This window comes from Dipodomys merriami, unplaced genomic scaffold, assembly GCF_024711535.1.
Source record: "Dipodomys merriami isolate MVZ:Mamm:240054 unplaced genomic scaffold, mDipMer1.0.p SCAF_91, whole genome shotgun sequence".
In the NCBI taxonomy this organism is placed as follows: Eukaryota; Metazoa; Chordata; class Mammalia; order Rodentia; family Heteromyidae; genus Dipodomys; species Dipodomys merriami.
Genome location: NW_027206524.1, coordinates 2,974,392 through 2,993,660, shown reverse-complemented (window position 1 = coordinate 2,993,660; position 19,269 = coordinate 2,974,392). Strand labels below are relative to the sequence as shown.

The window sequence follows — 19,269 nt, the reverse complement described above, 5'->3', positions numbered from 1 at the left end:
ACAAATGGTATAATATATAAAAAGTTAGAAACAGTGTGTGTGTGTGTGTGTGTGTGTGTGTGTGTGTGTGTATGTGTGTATGTTTCTACCAGTAAGTACAAATTGGAGTCATTTCAATTTATTTCTGGATCTTGTACTATTTCTTTGTCCCTTTTGCCTTTCTTCTTCATGAAAATTTGTCTCTATATTACTTCTGTAGTTGAATAAATTAGAAAAAAAAAAAAGCCTTGCCAGGAGTTCCAGCTCGTTCCTTTACCCAAAGACAAGCTTTCTAGGCAAACTCAAGATTGTGTGCACATTTGTATTATTGTTATTGTCCTTTGGTCACATCATTCCCCCTCTTCCCCCAGACAATCTGGATAAGGCAAAATAATAGAGTACTTTGCCTATAGACAAGATAGAGGGGGTATTCATAAGGCACTCCCTGGAAATAAGTGAAAGAAAAGCAATGAACAACACAGGTAAAAGTAGCTTCAATTCACCTGCTAAACCAGGATGGATTCATTCACTAAAGCCATCAGTTAAAGCAATTACCTGATCATTATTCATCCCTAACCCTGAAATCTAAATTTATTTGGCAATAAACAGTAAATACAAGGTCTGTGCTAACTGCTATGGATAAAATAAAGACAAAATACAAGGTTCGTGCCTTTGAGGAATTTTCAGCACAGTCTAACAAATGCTAGGCAAAAGATAGTGCATTGTGGGATGGGGAAGTGTTATTTTCTTCCTACTTCAGGAAAACTTTTCACATCTCTTTGATACCTTTAAAGCAATCAGCTTGCAGGTATTAATCACATGTATTTGGAGTGATGGTGAAGTACAAAGAAGTTTCAGGGCACATGATCTGAGCTTAAATTCCAGTTGTCACATACTAATTTTTCAGCCTGTAAATATATATTTCCTTCAGTTCCCTCATCTACAATCTGTGAAGAACATTAGACCTTCCACACAGGGCTGTTGTAACTGTCAAACAGATGAATACATATGAAGTCCGTATATTGATATTTTGCACAGAACAGAATTCAATACTTATTTAAGTTGAGGAAAGAGAACAGGCCAGTGAATGAAATTTTCTATTCCCCAAATCTGTGGAATTCTTGTAAGATCAAAATCAACAACAACACACAGACACACTAAGATGTTTTTATGCATGTTTGTCTGTTGACATATCATAGTAAACAGCTGGATCAATTTTTGCAAAATATTCAGAATATAGTTAAGGTAATTTACAAGAGGCCACTTTGTATAAGTTAACATCATTCTGTGGGGAGTTCAAAGGAACAAGTGGTCATTCAGGAAACTACATAAATTCTTGTTCAACAAGAGGTTTCTTTGTCAAGCAGGAGAGATAAACTCACTAAGTGTGCATGTATGCCAAAAGTGATTTTTAAGAATGAGTATGGAGGAATAAATTTGATATGGAGGTAAGATGGATGGGACAGAAAGGCCATCTTCCTTTAGAAAGTTGTTTCTGAAACCAACTCTTAACATAGCAGAGAAAGAGCAGAAGAATACCTTCCTTGGTAGAATCTGCATTGGACTAAGTGAAGAAAGGCAAACGTTGAGAGGATTTTATGAAGTTGCATAAGGAGTTTGTACTTCATCGGAGATTAGATAGTGAGATTCCACTGAAGAAGCTCACTTGATGACAATTTGAAAAGTGGAAAGACAAGCATCCAGAGATCTTTAGGAGGCTACTGATAGATACAGATAGATACAGATGAGACTCAACAGAGGTCTGAACAAAGGCACTGGGATAACTGGAGAAGGGAAAGAAGGAGGCAAGTACAATGATGAAAAGGACTCAAATGGAGGAAAACCAGAAGAGGAAAAGCACTGAAGAAACAGCACGTGGGAATGCTTCTTGAGGACTGTGGTGAGGAGTGTCTCCTGGACAGAATCAAAGGGAAGTCACCTTGACCTTTGAAAGAGGCAAGGACAGAGGAATGGTTGAAGCCAAAGGAAGTGGTAATGCAGGCTTGGCACTCGGGCTGGAAGGACAAAAGTCTCTCGAGGCCTTTGTAGCCTCTAACAGGTCGGGACGGGTAGTAGGGGGGTGTCGGGGGGGGGGGGGGCTTCTAGGGCAGGAGTAGAGTTTGGAGAGGGAGCGACCAATGCCCCCAATCAGGAGGAACAGCGCGGCCTGCAGATCGCTAGAGACCAATCGTTTCTTAGGGGCGTCTTGATTGACAGATCCGCTCGCCAAAGATTGAGCTCGGGACGGCAGCAGGCGAATCACAAGGGTGGGGGAGGGGCGGTGTCCAGGGCATTAACCCGGAACCGGTTTGGGACTTGATTCCCATTGTGAGGCCTGGCCTGGGGCGGGCTCTCACCTAGAATGGCAAAACCTTCCGGACCAATAGATGACGCTGTGTCCTATGAGCGGCATCCGTCCTAGCCAGTAGGAGGAGGGAGAAGTTGGTGGGCGGGGAATCCATGAAGCATCTTTTTTTTTTTTTTAAACTGTCACCCTTAGGGGCGATCTTGCGGTGGTGCCGCGGGGGTCGCAGGTGAGTGGTCTGGAGGTTGGCGCAGGCCTGGCGGCCCGCAGTGGCCTCGGCGGCCCGAGGGTGCGCGCACCGCAGGGAGGGCCCCGGCGGGGGGGGGCGGGGAGGGGCCGTGGCCGGGGGTCGCCCGGCAGCTGCGGGGTGGCGGCGGCGGCGGCGGCGTCGCGGGAGGCCCGCGCGGCCGAGGTGTCGCCCACCCGGGAGGCCGAGGGGGGGGGGGGCCCGGGCCGCCGGAGCAGCCTGAGGGAAGTTTGTGGACGCAGCCACGGAACATTCCGAGGGAGGAAGCCCGTGCGTGCGGGGCCGCGACCCCCACGGCGGCCGGGGCGGCAGGTGCGGTCCTCCCGCCGCCGCCGGGGACGGGGTCTCCCGGGGCGCTCCCCAGGGGCGGGGTGCAGACCGGAAAAGAGGGAGGCGGGGACCTCCCTGGGGCCCCCGCCGACCAAACTTTTACACGTTTTACCCAACCACCACCCCCACCCCACCCCGGAAAACCCTCCGCTACGGGGGGGGGGGGGGGGAGACACTGTGCAGAGATGGAGCCGGGGCCAGGGAAGTGTGAAAGGACGGGTGATGCCCGACTGCTGGGCGCATGCCCTCGTCTCTTCTCACTTTCCTTGCTTCCCCCCTATCCCCAGTTACACGGGCCGGCCCTCCCGCGGCCTTGCCATCCCAGGACACACGCTAGCTAGGATGCCAGGACTCGCATCCGCAGCCGCTCCTTCCTCCTCGTTGTTGTTTTACATCGCCCAGTTAAGGGTATAATGGGCCCTGACGTCACCGTGACAGGAATTACGTAAGTGAACTTTTCGTTCCTATTCTGTGGGGAACCTAAAGTCAGGAAAAGGGCTCCTCTTCTCTTGTCATTGGACGTGGATGGCCTGTAAGTTTCCTGAGGTTGCCACTATGGAATTCCCTTGGTATGGCATCCAGTGCATCTTAAAGGGGGGAGGGAAGAGCATCTAAAAGGTTATCGTTCTACGTTTTATGGGGTGTTACGTCCTCGGCATCAAGAATGTGGCCCATACCTAGCAATGGCTTAGAAAACTTGAAATTATTGCAGAACGATAGCAGAAGAACCTCAAGCTTCTGTCACGTCGATACCAAACTATAAAAGGGAGGCAGAAAGACAAACATTCCTGGAAAAAATAGCTCGTAAGAGTTAAGCAGAGCTACCAACAACGATGTTGGAATTTTCTTGCCCTTAGAAAAATGTTAAAGTTTTAGGCAAAGATTTTCATACAGTCAAGCCAAGACTGACAGGAAATCCAAGATGTATTCCAATATCAATTTCATTGAGGTCAGAAATGTTCCCCAATGCATTTTTGTCAACAAGAGTTCTTTCACTCAGCACACATCAGTTATGGACAAAGGGACCTGGCTTTGAAAACTAGAAGTATAGAGTTAGGAACCATGGGGTGGGGGTGGGGGTGGGGGGCAAAGAGCAACAATCAATGTCGTGCTTTTTTTTTTTTTTTTTTTTTTTTTTGGTCGGCCGTGGGGCTTGAACTCTGGGCCTGGGCGCTGTCCCTCAGCTCTTCAGTTCAAGGCGAGCGCTCTACCACTTGAGCTACAGCACCACTTCCAATCAATGTCGTTTTAAAAACATTGAATAAGGGGTAGAATAAAAAGAACTGCTATTTCTGGCATGTAAAAATTGATCACAATCCAATTATTAAATTGATCTCAGGTTTTAAGAGTAGCAAAAGCGAATGGAGATTCCTTCATAAATTAGGCTTTTCTTGACCAATCATTTTATTCTACAGTTTCATTTTGCTACATATTAGTACACTAAGTGCATCCATAGATAAGGTAAACTGCTTGAATTTCAAAAATTATGTAAACTTCCACAGTTTTATTTGTTCCTCTTAGTAATTTTCTTACCAAGATATGGGAACTTACTAAGAAATCATTGAGGATTTGCTGATAGTTGATCTTGAGTTGTTTTTCTATTTCTTCCTGATAATTGTTCATTTTATTTCTATTCCTTATTAGTGTATTTGTTATATAAGACCAATTCAAATGATAATTTCTTCTCAAAAGCTCTCCTAATCCCATCAAAGATTTTCCCTTCCGGGCAGTCAAGATATTTTGTTAGTACTTCATTATTGTACCTCTTACTGGTAGCATTAAACATCTAGTAAAGAAATAGTTGCTGCTACCCTCACTGTACTTAAGAGGTAAAGATAATAGCTGACTTGAGTTGTGAGCTTAATGTACCTTAGTTATTATAAGATTAATCGGATTATCTCTTAATCCTTAAACATGAGTGTTATCCTATTTCTCATTCTCATTTATAGATGAGTAAACAAGAACAAAAAGTTAATTTAGTTAAGAATTGGCATACAAATCTAGTTTGTATTTCCTTCAGCTTATAGACTCTATTACATTTTTTTCATTTGCATTTCTTTATGCATCTGTGTTTAAATACATTATAAATTACTTGATAGCATGACTAATAGACTCATCTTTAATGTCTTATGTTCCTAATGTAAAGTAAGTGATTCTAAGCCAGCCTGACAGTAAAGGACTCTACACTCAGATGACGGGAATAGTAAAGAGACGTTTACACCAACCGCTGAAGGATGAATAGGCCTTGCTAAGACAAAAGGGTGGATCACAGGATAGTTCAGGGTGTAGTGTTTTGATGAATCTCTAAACTGCCTTCGGAACCTTCCCACCAACAGTGTAATAATATTTCTTCCCCCTTCCTCCAACTCCCTACATCCCTGCTAGCATTGGTGGTTGTTTACATTCTTGATGATGGCCAATCTTAGTGGGATGGAATCTCAATATTGTTTTGATTGGTATTTCCTTTATGGTCAAGGATAGGGAGCATTTCCTCATGTGTTTATTGGTCATTCTTGCTGCTGCTTCTGCTCCTGAGAAGTCTCTAGCTCCTTTGTCCATTTATTGAGTTATTGATCATTTTTGTGGGGGAGGGGTTTCTTGAGCTCCTTGTATATTAGACCCTTGTCAGATGTACAGCTGGTGAAGATCTCCCATTCTCTAGGCTGCTTGAAGTTCTGGAGTTAGGGCCTCACATTTGTTAGGGGCAGATGCTCTACCAGTTGAGCCACAGCTTCATCCCTTTTTGATCTTTTTTTTTTTTTTTTTTTTTTTAGGTAGGATATCACATTTTTGCCTAGGAGAGACCTCAGACTATGATCCTCTATCTATCTATTTCTTCCTCATAGCTGGGATTACAATAAGCATGTTCCCAGCATGTTTGTTGAGATATGGGGGGTTGGGGAAGGAAATGTCTTAATTTTTGCCTAGTCTGACCTAAAATTATGATTCTCCCATTTTTAAGTAACTAGGATTACAGGTATTTATGTATCACTATGCCTAGCCCTCTTACCCGCTGCCTCTTTTAATGGTGTTTTAATTTATAAATAATTTTCTCATAGACTACTGAAAAAGATTTATATTCAAATCCCTAGGATACTGCCGAGCTTGCTGCCAGTGACTATACATTCCAATACAGTGGTTTTCAATGTGTCATGATAGGTCTTTTGAGAAAATGTGAAGGTCTGCTTTAGAAATATTTTGCTTGCAATTCTTTTTGTGTGTGTTTGTGAGATTGACAAGGATTATTTCAACCTTCATTTTCTATGTTTAAAATTTTTATTTCCCTCTGACCTCTATTTTAGTAGCAAATGGCCTCTCAGGAGATGGTTATTCCACATGAATGAGTAGAAATAAGAAAACATGGTGATGGGCATATTTTTATGCGAAGTTAGTAGAGCAAAGATGACTGGGAGCTAAAAAAGACAAAACAAAGGAATAAAAAGGTTACAGAAATAGTAATAAAAATGCAGTTATTACAGTTTGGAAATAAAGAGCTAACATCCACTTTTGACTCTAAAAGAGAGAATTCAAGCAATAATATGAAGTGCTTTTTGTATATCTTATTAAATTTAGCCTTGCTTAAGTGCTGAATTTTTGCATTGGCTGAAGACACTATTGTGAAATGCCTGAGAAATATTTTTACACTAATAAAAATTTTATTTTGGCAGAAATTAGTAGTGTTTGAAAGAAATGAGTGCTATAAGATATACTGGCATTTTAAAGAGTTTATTTGAGCCATTCATGAATCAGGCTACCTCAAACCAGAAGTATTTCAGGGACTCTGCAGAGTGAATAAAAGGAGAAGGCTTTATGGGGATGATTATGTAATTAAAGCAAAGAAAATATTTTGTTGGTTATAGTTATGTGGTGATTTTATTTGGTCTACCCTACAGAAAGTACCTAGTTATATAATTATAAATTTATTACTTCTGAATGATTGGTCTCATTTTTCTCTTGTTCTTCTTTTACTTATTTTTTGGGCTGGTCCTGGGGCTTGAACTCAGGGCCTGGGCACTGTCCCTGAGCTGCTTTTGCTCAAGGCTAGTGCTTTACTACTTGAGCCACAATGCCACTTCCAGCTTCTTCTGAGTAGTTAATTAGAGATAAGAGTCTGATGGACTTTTCTGCCTGGGTTGGCTTCGAAACATGATTCTCAGATCTCAGCCTTGTGAGTAGCTAGGATTACAAGTAGAGTCACCAGCACTCAGCTAAGTTTTATTTTTCTTTAATACAGCATTTATAAGAAATAACCAAAGTTGTTTTGCTCCTATTTGCAAGTCAAACAAGATTAAGATCACTTATGAAATATCCATATATTTTTTCCTGTTTAGGGATTCTTTGGGTCTGGTCTCTTATTTTAAGATTTTCCTTAATATGTGATGGGGAATATTGGTTGGAGTTCTAAGGAGATTTCTGCCTTTGTATGGAATTTCTTCTGAACCTTCCACCTAGATAAGAGTCTATCTACTCCTTTTGAAAATCTGCTAAATAATATCTGAGAAGTTACCTTAGCATTTTTAAGATTTAGCTGTTAGAAGCTGCTAACACGGTTGAGGTAGATATGACATAACAGAACTTGCATATATGGCCTGTCACTCAAACAGTTGTGATTTGTACAAATTAGTCTCTCAATTTCCTTTTATAAATAGCCTGGTATATCTAATTTAGTTCTGTGGTGGGTAACAAATGACAGGATTTGGAACTTGGTATTATTCTTCTTGTTGCTGGAAAAGTTGATCAGTGACAGCCCTGGCTGAGATTTTATCAGTCTCATTTCACGCTGTCATTTTGTAAGAGAGAAAGGCCAGCCCATGGAAGCAATCATTGAATGCATTTGAAGTCAGAAAACATAGTTTGTGTATAAATAACTTACTCTTTATGACCTCTTGTTTCCTACTATATACTTTTAACATCTCTTTTCTAACTAAAAGAGATTTTCTAGCCTTTGTCCCAATTTTCTCGCCATTGAGTTTGTATTGATAAAATGCCTTGTGTTAAACTGTGCAAGCCACTGGGACTTTTTCAGAGAGGATCTCATTTTCTGCTTTCAGGAGAAAATTAAATTCTTGTTTGAGAATTAACATTTATTCTTCCCTACTATATCTTTTTGTAATGTAAAGGCTAGATAGTAGAAAAACATTTCCTGGTTTCATCACAATGAACATTTTAGGTGTGATTCATAATCTACCAATTAGATGCACTGTGGAAGACTTGAAATCAAGGCAGGCAAGAGAGACAGGTGCAACTTTAGCATACAATGTAGTCACTTGAGACATATATTGCTAGGTCCTACCCCATGATTTTCTGACGTTTACCTTTGAACAAGTTTCACACGTCCTCATTGATGACCCTATAACATGAACATTCCCCCAAAGTGGGAAACATTCTGTTTTGCATTCTCACTCAGGATTTATGTTAAAATTTTGACATAGGTTTTTTTTTTTTTTTAAACTTTGTTTCTATGTGGAGACAAGCATTTATAGTGACTGGTTAATATCACAGTCTTCAATTCTGCAATGAAGGTTGCCCAGAACATGATTAATTACTGCTAAAGAAAAGCAAATAATTAAAAGCATTAATTAGAAAGTATACCTGTCAGCTTGGTTTTGTTTCATATTAGGAGCTTTTGTTCGAGGTGGTGAAACAGATGCTTTACATGACTGTCTTAATTTCAAGTCTTACCCAAGTGCATCTGATTGGTGGAATATCATCCACATCCAGAATCTTCATTGCCTTGGAACTGGGAAATGGCTTCCTATTATCTAGCCATTGCATTGTAGGAAGGTTAGAATAAATATTTAGTCATAAGTCAGTAATTTGATTTTCTCTTAGGGGCAGAAAATGAGATCATCTACTGTAAAGGGACGGATGTGGTGTCTATTGAGGAGAAGGATTGCAGTAGTAAACTAGGACTGGGTGCTAGATGGCTGGGGGAAAATCCTTGCCATGTTAAATTGTATCTTTATACTATTTTTGTCATCAGAAAACTTTTGCTCTATACTTAAGCATTCTATATTGATTTCATATAAAAAATGAGTTTTGTGCAGTAGTCAAGCTAGTTTCTGTGTTTTAATTTTCTATATCAGTCCTGCAGGTTCTTATAATATTCTACATAGGCTAATTTTTTGTTTCAGCATCTCTAATCGTCATTTTGGTAAATTGACTCATCTATTCAATACATACTTACGGTATGTTCAGCATGTGTCAGAAGCTGTGCTGGGCTCTGGGCAGTAGATAGTGAGCCAAACACCCTTGGTTACATGATGAAACATCTGTTGAAGAGCCATACCCTAATCTATGCTAGCAATGGATAAAATTTAGGAAAAGTCAGTAGACTATGCTAGAGGACCTTGGCATGTCAGGAAAAGCTTTGCTGAGAATGTGGTTATTCTTTGGATTGAAAGATGAGTAGGCATCAAGTGGGCTGCGAAAGTATCAGGTTGTTTTCTAGATAGAACAATATAGACAGGTACAGGAGTTTATCAGGACAGGTGACCCATGAAGGCCAGTATAGGAGCAATGGAATGCGTCGATGAAGAACCTTTGCAGTGTCCTCTGGGAAAAGAAAAAAAATGGCAGTTTGGACTCTGAAGGTGCTGGCAAAGATGGAGATACCAAATTTGAGCCATATGTAGAGGGTTTTTTTCCTTGTAAAAAGTATAAGACTTATTGGGTTAAAGTATGCTACAGAAGTTGCAGGTTGATTGAATGATCCTACTTTACTTTTTCCATTTAGGAATTATCCAGCCTGCCTCCGCTACTGGATGCGTGGACGACAGTGACCAGAGCCGGGCCAGCAGGCTTGTGCGTGGTTTGGGCGCTTTGTAGCACTCTTCAAGTTCTCTGTTCATCTTTTCTTGCTATATTGCATTGACATTATAAAAATATGAAGCAGTTAAAGAGAAAGAGGAAAAGCAATTTTAGTGTTCAAGAAACGCAGACCCTTTTGAAAGAAATTACCAAAAGGAAAGAAGTCATTTTTTCCAAGCAGCTCAACACAACGATAAACGTGATGAAGCGCATGGCCTGGGAGGAGATCGCGCAGTGCGTGAACGCCGTGGGAGAAGGCGAGCAGAGGACCGGGACCGAAGTGAAGAGGCGGTACCTGGACTGGAGAGCACTTATGAAGAGGAAGAGGATGAAGGCAAACATTAAATTGGTGGGTTCAGGGTTTCCCCTTCCCACGTCTGACTTAGACGACTCTCTCACTGAAGAGATCGATGAGAAGATTGCCTTCCGAAATGATGCCAACTTTGACTGGCAGAACGTGGCAGATTTCAGAGATGCAGGTGGATCTTTAACAGAGGTCAAAGTGGAAGAGGAAGAAAGGGATCCCCAAAGTCCTGAGGTAAGTACTAGCCTGTGACACTTAATTCATTTGCAACTCTGATGTGGCAGCTTATAGTCCAGACATACTTAACGTGTTTGCACACTTTTTGTTTTTGTTTTTGTTTTTTTTTTGCTAATCCTGAGGCTTGAACTTTGGGCCTGGGCACTGTCTCCAGGCTCTTCTTTTTGCTCAAGGCTAGCACTTTACCACTTAAGCCACAGCACCAACTTTTTCTGTGATTAGTTGGAGATAAAGAGTCTCACAGACTTTCCTGCCTGGGCTGGCTTCAAACCGTGATTCTCAGATCTCAGCCTCCTCAGGAACTACGATTGTAGACATGAGCCACCGGCACCCAGCAATGTTTGCAGATTTTTATGCTTACTTAAACGTAGCATATGACAAGATCATTCAGTTTTCTTTTCCGCTTAAATACATCAATTGTTATATATTATTGACATCAGGTAGTTCATGTAAATGTTTTTGACAATTCAAACTAAGTGGTTTTGTGTACTGAAACATTACTGATAGCCTTTGAGAGATATTTGGGCAAATTGAAACCATGAAGTATGAGTAAATACTAAAAGCCACTTTCCCCTTTTCTCATAGTTTGAGATTGAAGAGGAGGAAGAAATGTTATCATCTGTCATACCAGATTCCAGGAGGGAAACGGAGCTTCCCGATTTCCCCCACATTGATGAATTTTTCACCCTTAATTCAACACCATCCAGATCTGCTTATGATGAGCCCCACGTGTTGGTCAACATAGAGAAACAGAAACTAGAGGTGGAAAAACGCCGACTGGATATTGAGGCCGAAAGACTGCAGGTAGAAAAGGAACGCCTGCAAATAGAGAAAGAGCGGCTGCGGCATTTAGACCTGGAGCACGAGCGCCTTCAACTGGAGAAGGAGCGGCTGCAGATCGAGAGGGAGAAGCTCCGGCTACAGATCGTCAGTTCCGAGAAACCATCTCTGGAAAGTGAACTTGGCCAAGGCGAAAAGTCCATACTTCAGCCACAGGACATAGAAACCGAGAAGTTGAAACTTGAGCGAGAGCGTCTGCAGCTGGAAAAGGATCGGCTGCAGTTTTTGAAGTTTGAATCGGAGAAGCTGCAGATTGAAAAGGAACGCTTACAAGTGGAGAAAGAGAGACTTCGAATTCAGAAGGAAGGACACTTGCAGTGATTTTTTTTTTTTTTAGGTTTTCATTGAACAAATGTTTATAAACTGTAGGTGTTTCTCCTATCAGGTGACATAAAGTGGTTGTTGGATTATCTGGTTTTTATTTTTTCCTCCCTGTCTTACCGTCAGTGTTTTCAGTAGGGAAAAGATAGTTCTGTGTGGGTAATTGTATGCTTAAGTAGTAGATTATAGAAGCACCCTGTGCCCAAGCAGAAACAGAATAGCAGAATATTACTGTGCTAACCTCTTTCCATTAGTAATATTACACATAGTCTTGTGCTATCTGTACACCCAGAATTTACAATTATGTCTATGTAAGTTTCTAGTCTAGTGGTTCTCCATGCCAAAAGACATTTGCAATGTCTGGAGGGCATTTTGGTTGGGGGGTGTGTGGCTTGTAACTGTCATCTAGGACGTAGAGGCCACCGATGCTACTAAACATGTAATGTGTAATATGTGGGTCACATAGTGAAGAATTGCACAACCAAAATGTCATTAGTGCTGAGTTTGAGGAACCCTATCCTAGCCTAACTGTGCACCTCTATAGCTATGTTTTATAGTTTTAGAATATTGAAATCGCAGATATTTATGTGGGTAGATACTTAAATGGCCAAAAAACTTTTAACTATGAAACATAACTGTGTAGTCTGTTACATATAGGAACTGATGAGGATTATAGCTATTTTATTCCCATGTTTCCATCTATAAGTAGGCTGAGATTCAGAAAACAGCACAGGGAACATAGGAGATTGCCTGAAGCGGGCCACTTTGAAACGAAGTTCATCTGTCGGTGCTTTACAAGCAGCACACAATTTGGAAGCTTTAGTTCCCTTTCTTCTTTGAGCCTGTTGAGTTAGTTTTCATATAAAATGTATCATTTCAGTCATATATTGAATCTCCTGTAAAAGAATGACAGAGGGAAGTAGACAATGTACCAGTAAGAATAATACCAGTAGTCAGTGAGCTCCAACCCACTGAGCGGTTGGTTGACTTTTAAAATAAAGAATAGCTCTTTGGGAGTGGGAGGTGGGTGAGAATGAAGCAATGGTAGTAGCTCTGTTATGGAAGCACTTGTCACACAGTATTTACTCTATCCTGTACACCAGTTCTTAAGAATAGTGTTATTCCTGAATTGGAAGCTCAGAGAAGTCACACCGTGAGTAAATGGTTGATCTTTGGCATTGCAGTGTATATTTGTCTTTGTACCTCCCTGAGGAACAAAGTTTGTGACGTCGGTCCCTTGAGAATTCTGAAGCCAAGGGCTGGCTCAGCCTGGTGGTTTGCCCTTAGGTTGCTGAGGGCAGTTTCTCTCCAGGTGCAGTGATTCTGATGCACACTGAAGTTGAAATGGCTGCACGAGTTCACTTTGTGTTTTCTGATTTCCAGGGCTGATAAGTAGCTTTAATATTTCTCTTGTCATACTATCTTGATTCTGCGTTTGTTCCTTGTTAATTTAAGAATGGTTTGAAATCATGGTGATATTCAAGTATGAGTATGTAAAGGAAACTTCTGCTAACTTACCCTTGATTTTGAAATAGTGTTATTTTTCTATTACTACAATAAATGCTTCTACCATAGAAATAAAATTTCCTATACTGTCTCTCTGGAAGATTATTATTTCAAGTGGTATATTCAGAGCTGTATTCAGAGTAGAGATCACTACAAAGCCTGGGAGAAAATGCTGTTGTGGTCAATGAGGTCAGGGACAACATGCAAGGCTTGAATTATGTGTCTCATATACATTACTTATTTCCCTCTCAGAACAACCCTTGAGCTAAGTTATCCCTACTTTTATAAGGGGGGCGGGGGAAGGCCTCTTTAACTTAATTGAATTCCTTAAAAAAAATCATTTACCAATACTGCCTCAGGATTTTAGCACATGAGCTCTAATGAGAGGAAGTGCTAAACCTTTAGGTATCACTCTTAAGAATGAGGCTTATCTTCAGTTAACCACCAGAAAACCAGAAGTGGTGCTGTGGCTCAAGTGACAGAGCACTAGCCTTGAGCTGAAGAGCTGAGGGACAGCGCCCACACCCAGAGTTCAAGAACCACAACCAACAAAAATAAAAAAAAGAATTGCATAATTCTGACATTCAGTACTGGTGGGTGCCATTTAACCTGTCCTTCCATTTGATTTCTTCACTTGTCAAGTGGGCATCCCTACTCTGCTCTGCTGTTCTGTGGTTTAAGACTGATGCATGTAAAGAATATAAGCCATAAAGTTCTATAACTGCAGGATGATATTCCTGTTGGATGTGAGATTAGCAGATTTTAAGTTCCTACAGAAAGCATGAAGATAGCCAATTGTTCATTATAGATAGAGTACCCTTGAGCTCTTGGAAATAAACTTTAAAAAAGAAAAAGAAGAAAGAAACCTAATATCTTCAGAGCTATGGTTTAACTCTGCTCAGTGCAGATAGGGTGAGTCACTCCAGTGGAAAACGACATTGCTACATTCCTGCGGTAGTCGGCACCCTTGAGTATGTGTAGTTGTTAACGCTTGCTAAATAACTGCCCTTCAAAAATATGGTTGAAACAACCATTTATTTTGCTCATTATCTTAGAAGAAATTGGCGTGAATGTAGCCATGTGGTTTTCATCTTACCTAGCTTCAGATTGGCTAGGTTGGTCAGAAAGTAGGCATTTGGTCAACTAGGTAGGCATATATTTCAATTTGGAACCAAAGAGGAGCTCAATGTAATCTTTAGGCCTAGTCTCAGAACTGTACTCAAGAATGCTCCTCCTGTGCTTTATTAGCCAAAGTTCATCACATGGTACACTCTCAAGAGGCGAGGAAATAAGAGTTTACCTCTTGGTAAGAGTAACTGTGAAGCATTGTAAAAGGTAGGGATACAAGGATGGGTGAGCAGTCATGACCAGCTTTGCAATCAATTTACTATACCAACATTCTAGTTAGCTGGATGATATCAGTAGTTCTGCCATCCTACCAGATTCAACATTGCTCCTAGTTCGAAATGCATTCATAAGAACTTTGAATTATCACCCTGGTTGTAGGATACTTCTTTCTCTTGGTGAATAGGCTGATTTAGAAGGAAATAGGGGCTATCTACTTTTGGGAAAGGAAGTCTCGCATTGTCTTGGGTCTCTCTAATGTGTAGTTTTTGTTTCACTTCTTTAAAAAAATTTTTTACCTTGTTTCTTTCTCTCCATATTTTGTCACCCTTAATCTGAATATAAAGGCAGACCACATTTCTTCCAGAATAGTTTGAATTAGTAGCTAAGTCTTCCTAGTACCCTGACCTTAGAATAATTGTTTCAACTCCTATATGATTTTTTTACTGTGTTGCTCTACATTTACTTTTAGCATCATATTTATCTTATAGGAAATTTAATTTTTTTAGTATTTTTCAGGATTCTGTTTGTAAACCTGGAGCTATAACTTCTGAAGCTCCCAGAATGTTGATAGCTTGATTCTTTTTTCAACCTCTAACTTCTTTGTGACATGTGCTAACTGTTACCAAATTCAATCCAGAGGAAGATGTCTTGTCAAATGTGTCTCAGTAAAACTTCTCCAGTGCAAATTGTGAAAAAGGATTTAGCCTCTGTGCAGCTGAAGGACAAACTCTGGGGTTGGGGTAGGTAGGTAAGCTGATTGCTGATTGCTTAAATCTCTGATTGATAAAATTCAAAATTTGAAATACCGTGATAGGCCGAGTTTCTCAGCAACTTTCAAAAGGAATACCCTTTATTATTTACCATTTATTTTTATGATGTGGCCTATCTACCTTTAAAACATTTATTAGTTGAAATAGAACTGAACTGTAAACCTGTATTTCCAATTTTTGCAGTCATTTCACCCTGTATATTTTGCTATTTCCTCATAAACATGATGCATGCCAGAACTGAACTAACTCACTTGCTCCCTCCTCTCCTATGTTCTTTTCTCTTTGCCATGGTACCATTTGGACCAGGTTGTTTGGAAGTTTTAAAGATGTCCTTGTCGTTGAATCCTTTGTTTTCTTCATTTTACCCAAGTTGTTGGCTCTGACTTCTTGACTTCCATCTTTCCTTCTTGGTCTTAAACTGAGCATGCTCAGAAATGTGCCTTCCCTTTGAGTACTTTCCTGTATATATTCCCCAAAGAAAATACCCATACATCAGTTCAGCCAGAGCATTGTTTGTGAAGATCGCGCTACTACTCTCCTAAGCTGCTGCAGGTAATTCATCCTTCTCTGACTCTTACATTTTGGCAGGAGTTCCGGTAGCTCTCATTTGGGAGTGAAACTGGTTTGTAGTTATTGTCAACAGCTTCATTGTTCCAGGCCATTTCAAGGTGTGCTGTTGTTGCTATGTTAGAGAGTGAGATGGTTCTCCTCAGTAGTTTTGCTCCCTCCTCGTTTTCAGTAGTTCAGCATACACCTGTCACAATAGAGACCTTTTTCCAATTCTTATGTTTCTTTTCAATACAGGCAGGGGTCTTTTGTTCATTAGTACTAGGATGATGGGGGAAAGAAGCTAGGATTCCCTGTTGGGACTGTCCACCTTTGGTCTATGGAGTCCCTTCCCTTGTATCCCTACTCCTCCATTTCCCAGAAGCAAAACTAAGGTCAATCTCAGGTAGGACTTTTCTGGTTCTCCTTCTAATCTTGGACGTATGCCAGGTTCCTGACTGTTAACATTTTAAGCGAATTCTTCTTTCTGGTATTTCTGACAGTACATGACCTCTGTGCGGTACCAATTGTGAAACCACCTGCGTGTCCCATTTCTCTTTGAAGAGTTTATACTCACATGGAATTCAGTTTGCTTGGTTGCCTTGAGCTGTCCTTTGATTTGTACAAGAAAAGTTATGATTCTGGAGATTCTTTGACTTTTTCTCATGGTTAAAAGTGATTTAACAATTTTTTTTCTACCTCCTAGGTAGAGTAAGAAACCCAGAGCTATGGAGATAAAAAAGTTTTTGGTTCCATGACCAGGTGCTGTGATAAGAAATTTATAAACATAATTCTCACCTGTACTGCAACATACATTCATGCTTAGTTTTGTCTGACTGTAAAACTAAAAATCTGTTCTTTTCATTACTCATGATGCCTCTTGAAGTTTACAAAATAATCACATAAGAGTAAATACTGTTTTGAAAGTAAGCACAGGACATAAAGAAAAGAGTTGAGTGTGGTAGTACATGCCTATAATCCCAGCACTTTAGAGGCTATGGCTGGAGGACTACAAGTCTAAGGCCAGCCTGGGCCTTAGACAAATGGTATAATAAAGAAGCCTTCACAAATGGAACCAGTTGAGGAATGTTTATCTGATAACATGATTTCTAGAATACTACTTTGGGTAAGTAGGAACTAGGCTTACAAAGTGTGTATCTGTTCATCCTTCTACATATCCCCCTCCCCCCCGCCCCCGATTTCACATCCTTAAAATGAAAGCTAGTACTTCTTTTCCTCACTTCCCTTGTTGCTACGTCACAGCTTTGATAGATATTCCTTTGCTGAAGTTCAGTAGAAAGAAGCAATTCATGGAGTCTATCTCTTGGGAGGTGAAGGAGCATGCCAGGATCCTTCAGAAGCCATAGAAGCAAGTCCTAGTCTAGTGTCCCTAGCTCAATGTCCTTGCTGTAAACAGTGATGCAAGAATGTGCCATTATCTATTTGAGGGAGATAACCAACAGAACAGGAGCTTTGCTTTCAGGTCTTGGCGGCTTTGGCTTCAGATCTGCTTCTTCATCTTAATAACTCTGAAACTACCTAGTTTCCATTAAAACTGACACTTTGTTTTAGTGAACTGGAGTGTTTTCTGCTAATTATAGTTAGGAATCCTAGCTGAAACAAAGGCAACCCAATCAGAAGAAGTCATTGATTAAAAAAAGGTTTAAAGGAACACACGATATTCTAGATTACTGAATGATCTGGTGGTATTGTTGGAGAAAGAAGGTGAGAGACAAGAGCGGAGATATTGTCAGGCATCAGATAATGGCCACTGAATTGTTCTAATTAGAAGGTAATGGGATCATATTTGTGTTTTAGAAAACCTACTCGGGCTGCCACATGGGGAATCTGTGAGCTAAGAAACAAGGAGACCTATTTAGAGTAAGAACAGGGAGAAATTATGAGTTGCTGAATGAAGTCAGCCATGCTATGGATAACAAGCAATGGACTGTGTAAAAAGAGGATATTGTTTGGTATGGGGCTGATGGAGGAAAACACTTTTAGAATCGTCTTTCTGTTTAAGTTGTGGGAGACTTGGTGAATGGTAGTGCCACTAACTGAAACAGTTTCAAGAGAAGAAAGCGATGTAGAGTAAGTGTATTAAATGTTGGAATTGGGAAGCCCAAGAGAAAGAATCAGTAGACGACTGATTATGTGGGACTCAGACAATAGAAATTTCTTGGTTAAGTAAATGTGGGGTTGGAAGTGTGGCTCACTTGGTAGAACACTAGTCAAATAATAAAAGCAAGTTCAGATCCCAGGCTGAGATCTAAAAGAAAAAAAAAGAATGAATGTAAAATGTCCCTGATCATGAGATGAAGCAGGTGGAATATGCCTGATGGGAAGAGAAGGAAACAAAAGGTGCAATCCTGAGTTGGTGTGTGTTTGGCAGAAAAGGGTACATAAAATAGACTGAGAAGTGACAAGTGGAAGATTGGAGGGGAAAAAAACAGTAAATGTGCATTTAACACGAGCACAAGATGTTATTAGTGACTGAGGTAAGATTATGCTGGTGAACAATGGAGTCTAACAGTGGGGTTAAGGAATAGATTATAGATCAGGATCTTTACTGACTAGAGTATGAAAGGAAGGAGAGACATTAGTCAATATCTGAAGGAAGATGAGAAGGAACATGATCATAAAACTTGCACACGAGTGACTTAGTGAACAGGAAAAGATAAATAGGAGTCAAGGATATGTAGAGTTCTAAGTTAAATGAAGTGCTTGCACTGACATGGAAGTTGCTCAGGATGACAATAGAATTTGTGTGCCTGGGAAAAATAAGTCAAATGCCAGAGCCCTAGATGACAGTGTCAGTGACAGAGAGGTCAATAAAGCACATGGGCAGGTGGGCAGTTCATTTGCCTTCTCTTGCCCACAACTTCTGCTGGTTCTTCTTCCACCAGAGGAATCTTTTTGGTCCTTCACCCACACTTGTATTTTTTTCAGTGCTGGGGCTTGGTCTCAGGGCCTTGAGCCCTCAATTGGCAGTTTTGTTCACAGCTGGCATCCTACCACTTGAGTATGTCTCTACACAAGAGTCTCGAGGGTGGCTTTCTGTCAGGGCTGGCTTTGAATCTTGATCCTCAAGATCTCAGCTTCCTGAATAGCTAGGATTATAGGCATGAACCACGGGTGCCCAAACTTTCCTTCATCTTTTAAGATTCCCCATTCTTTTGCCCAATCTCTGCCCCCACATACACAAAGAAAATAAAATTTAAAAACCCAAGCAAACGCCCTCATTTCATGGAAAACCATTTTCTTCTCCACTGACACATCAGATATGATTTCCAGTTCTATTTTCTCCTAATAATTTATCAATCTTTTCTTATAGGACAGTTCTTTTGGAAAATTGCTTATACCAGCTGCTTAGTACATATATAAGTAAACAATAATTTACATTTGGGTTTTACAAATACTAAAACTCTAGGCTGGCAATAGCTCTTAGTCATAGATTTGCTTGAATATGTCTACCATGTTCAAGGCTATGTGTTCCCCCAGCAATGAAAAACAAAGCAAAAACACGAAGACCCTAACCTGCTGGATTGTCTGAATTAATGTCTTCCTGGCAATGGGTATGAAAAGACATATTTTTCATGCAATATTATCTTCACAAATAAGAGACAGCCAAAGCTGTAAAATTTATCTCTTCTTCACAAATTCTTCAGGATACCAATTTTTATTTGATTCTCATTCCAATTACTACTATTTTAGTGTGACAAATTGG

At 40.5% G+C, this 19,269-nt stretch overlaps 1 protein-coding gene across 2 annotated transcripts; it reads left to right on the top strand.

Moving 5' to 3' along the window:
- Window positions 1-2,415: 2,415 nt before the first annotated feature.
- LOC138821294 (myb/SANT-like DNA-binding domain-containing protein 4) lies at window positions 2,416-12,970 on the top strand. Of its 2 annotated transcripts, XM_070013421.1 has the most exons (4): window positions 2,416-2,513; window positions 3,149-3,306; window positions 9,598-10,209; window positions 10,798-12,970. In XM_070013421.1, the coding sequence occupies exons 3-4, from the start codon at window positions 9,748-9,750 to the stop codon at window positions 11,371-11,373; spliced, it is 1,038 nt and encodes a 345-aa protein (XP_069869522.1). In that variant the 5' UTR covers window positions 2,416-2,513; window positions 3,149-3,306; window positions 9,598-9,747; the 3' UTR covers window positions 11,374-12,970. The 2 variants fall into 2 exon arrangements, with proteins under 2 accessions (XP_069869522.1, XP_069869523.1); XM_070013422.1 differs by lacking the exon at window positions 3,149-3,306 and having other exon boundaries at window positions 2,422-2,513.
- The last annotated feature ends 6,299 nt before the right edge of the window (window positions 12,971-19,269 follow it).

Coding starts and splice junctions, on each gene's coding strand:
- LOC138821294 (XM_070013421.1), top strand. CDS start 9,748: ATGAAGCAGTTAAAGAGAAAGAGGAAAAGCAATTTTAGTGTTCAAGAA. Junction 10,210..10,797: donor GGGATCCCCAAAGTCCTGAG/GTAAGTACTAGC, acceptor CTTTTCTCATAG/TTTGAGATTGAAGAGGAGGA.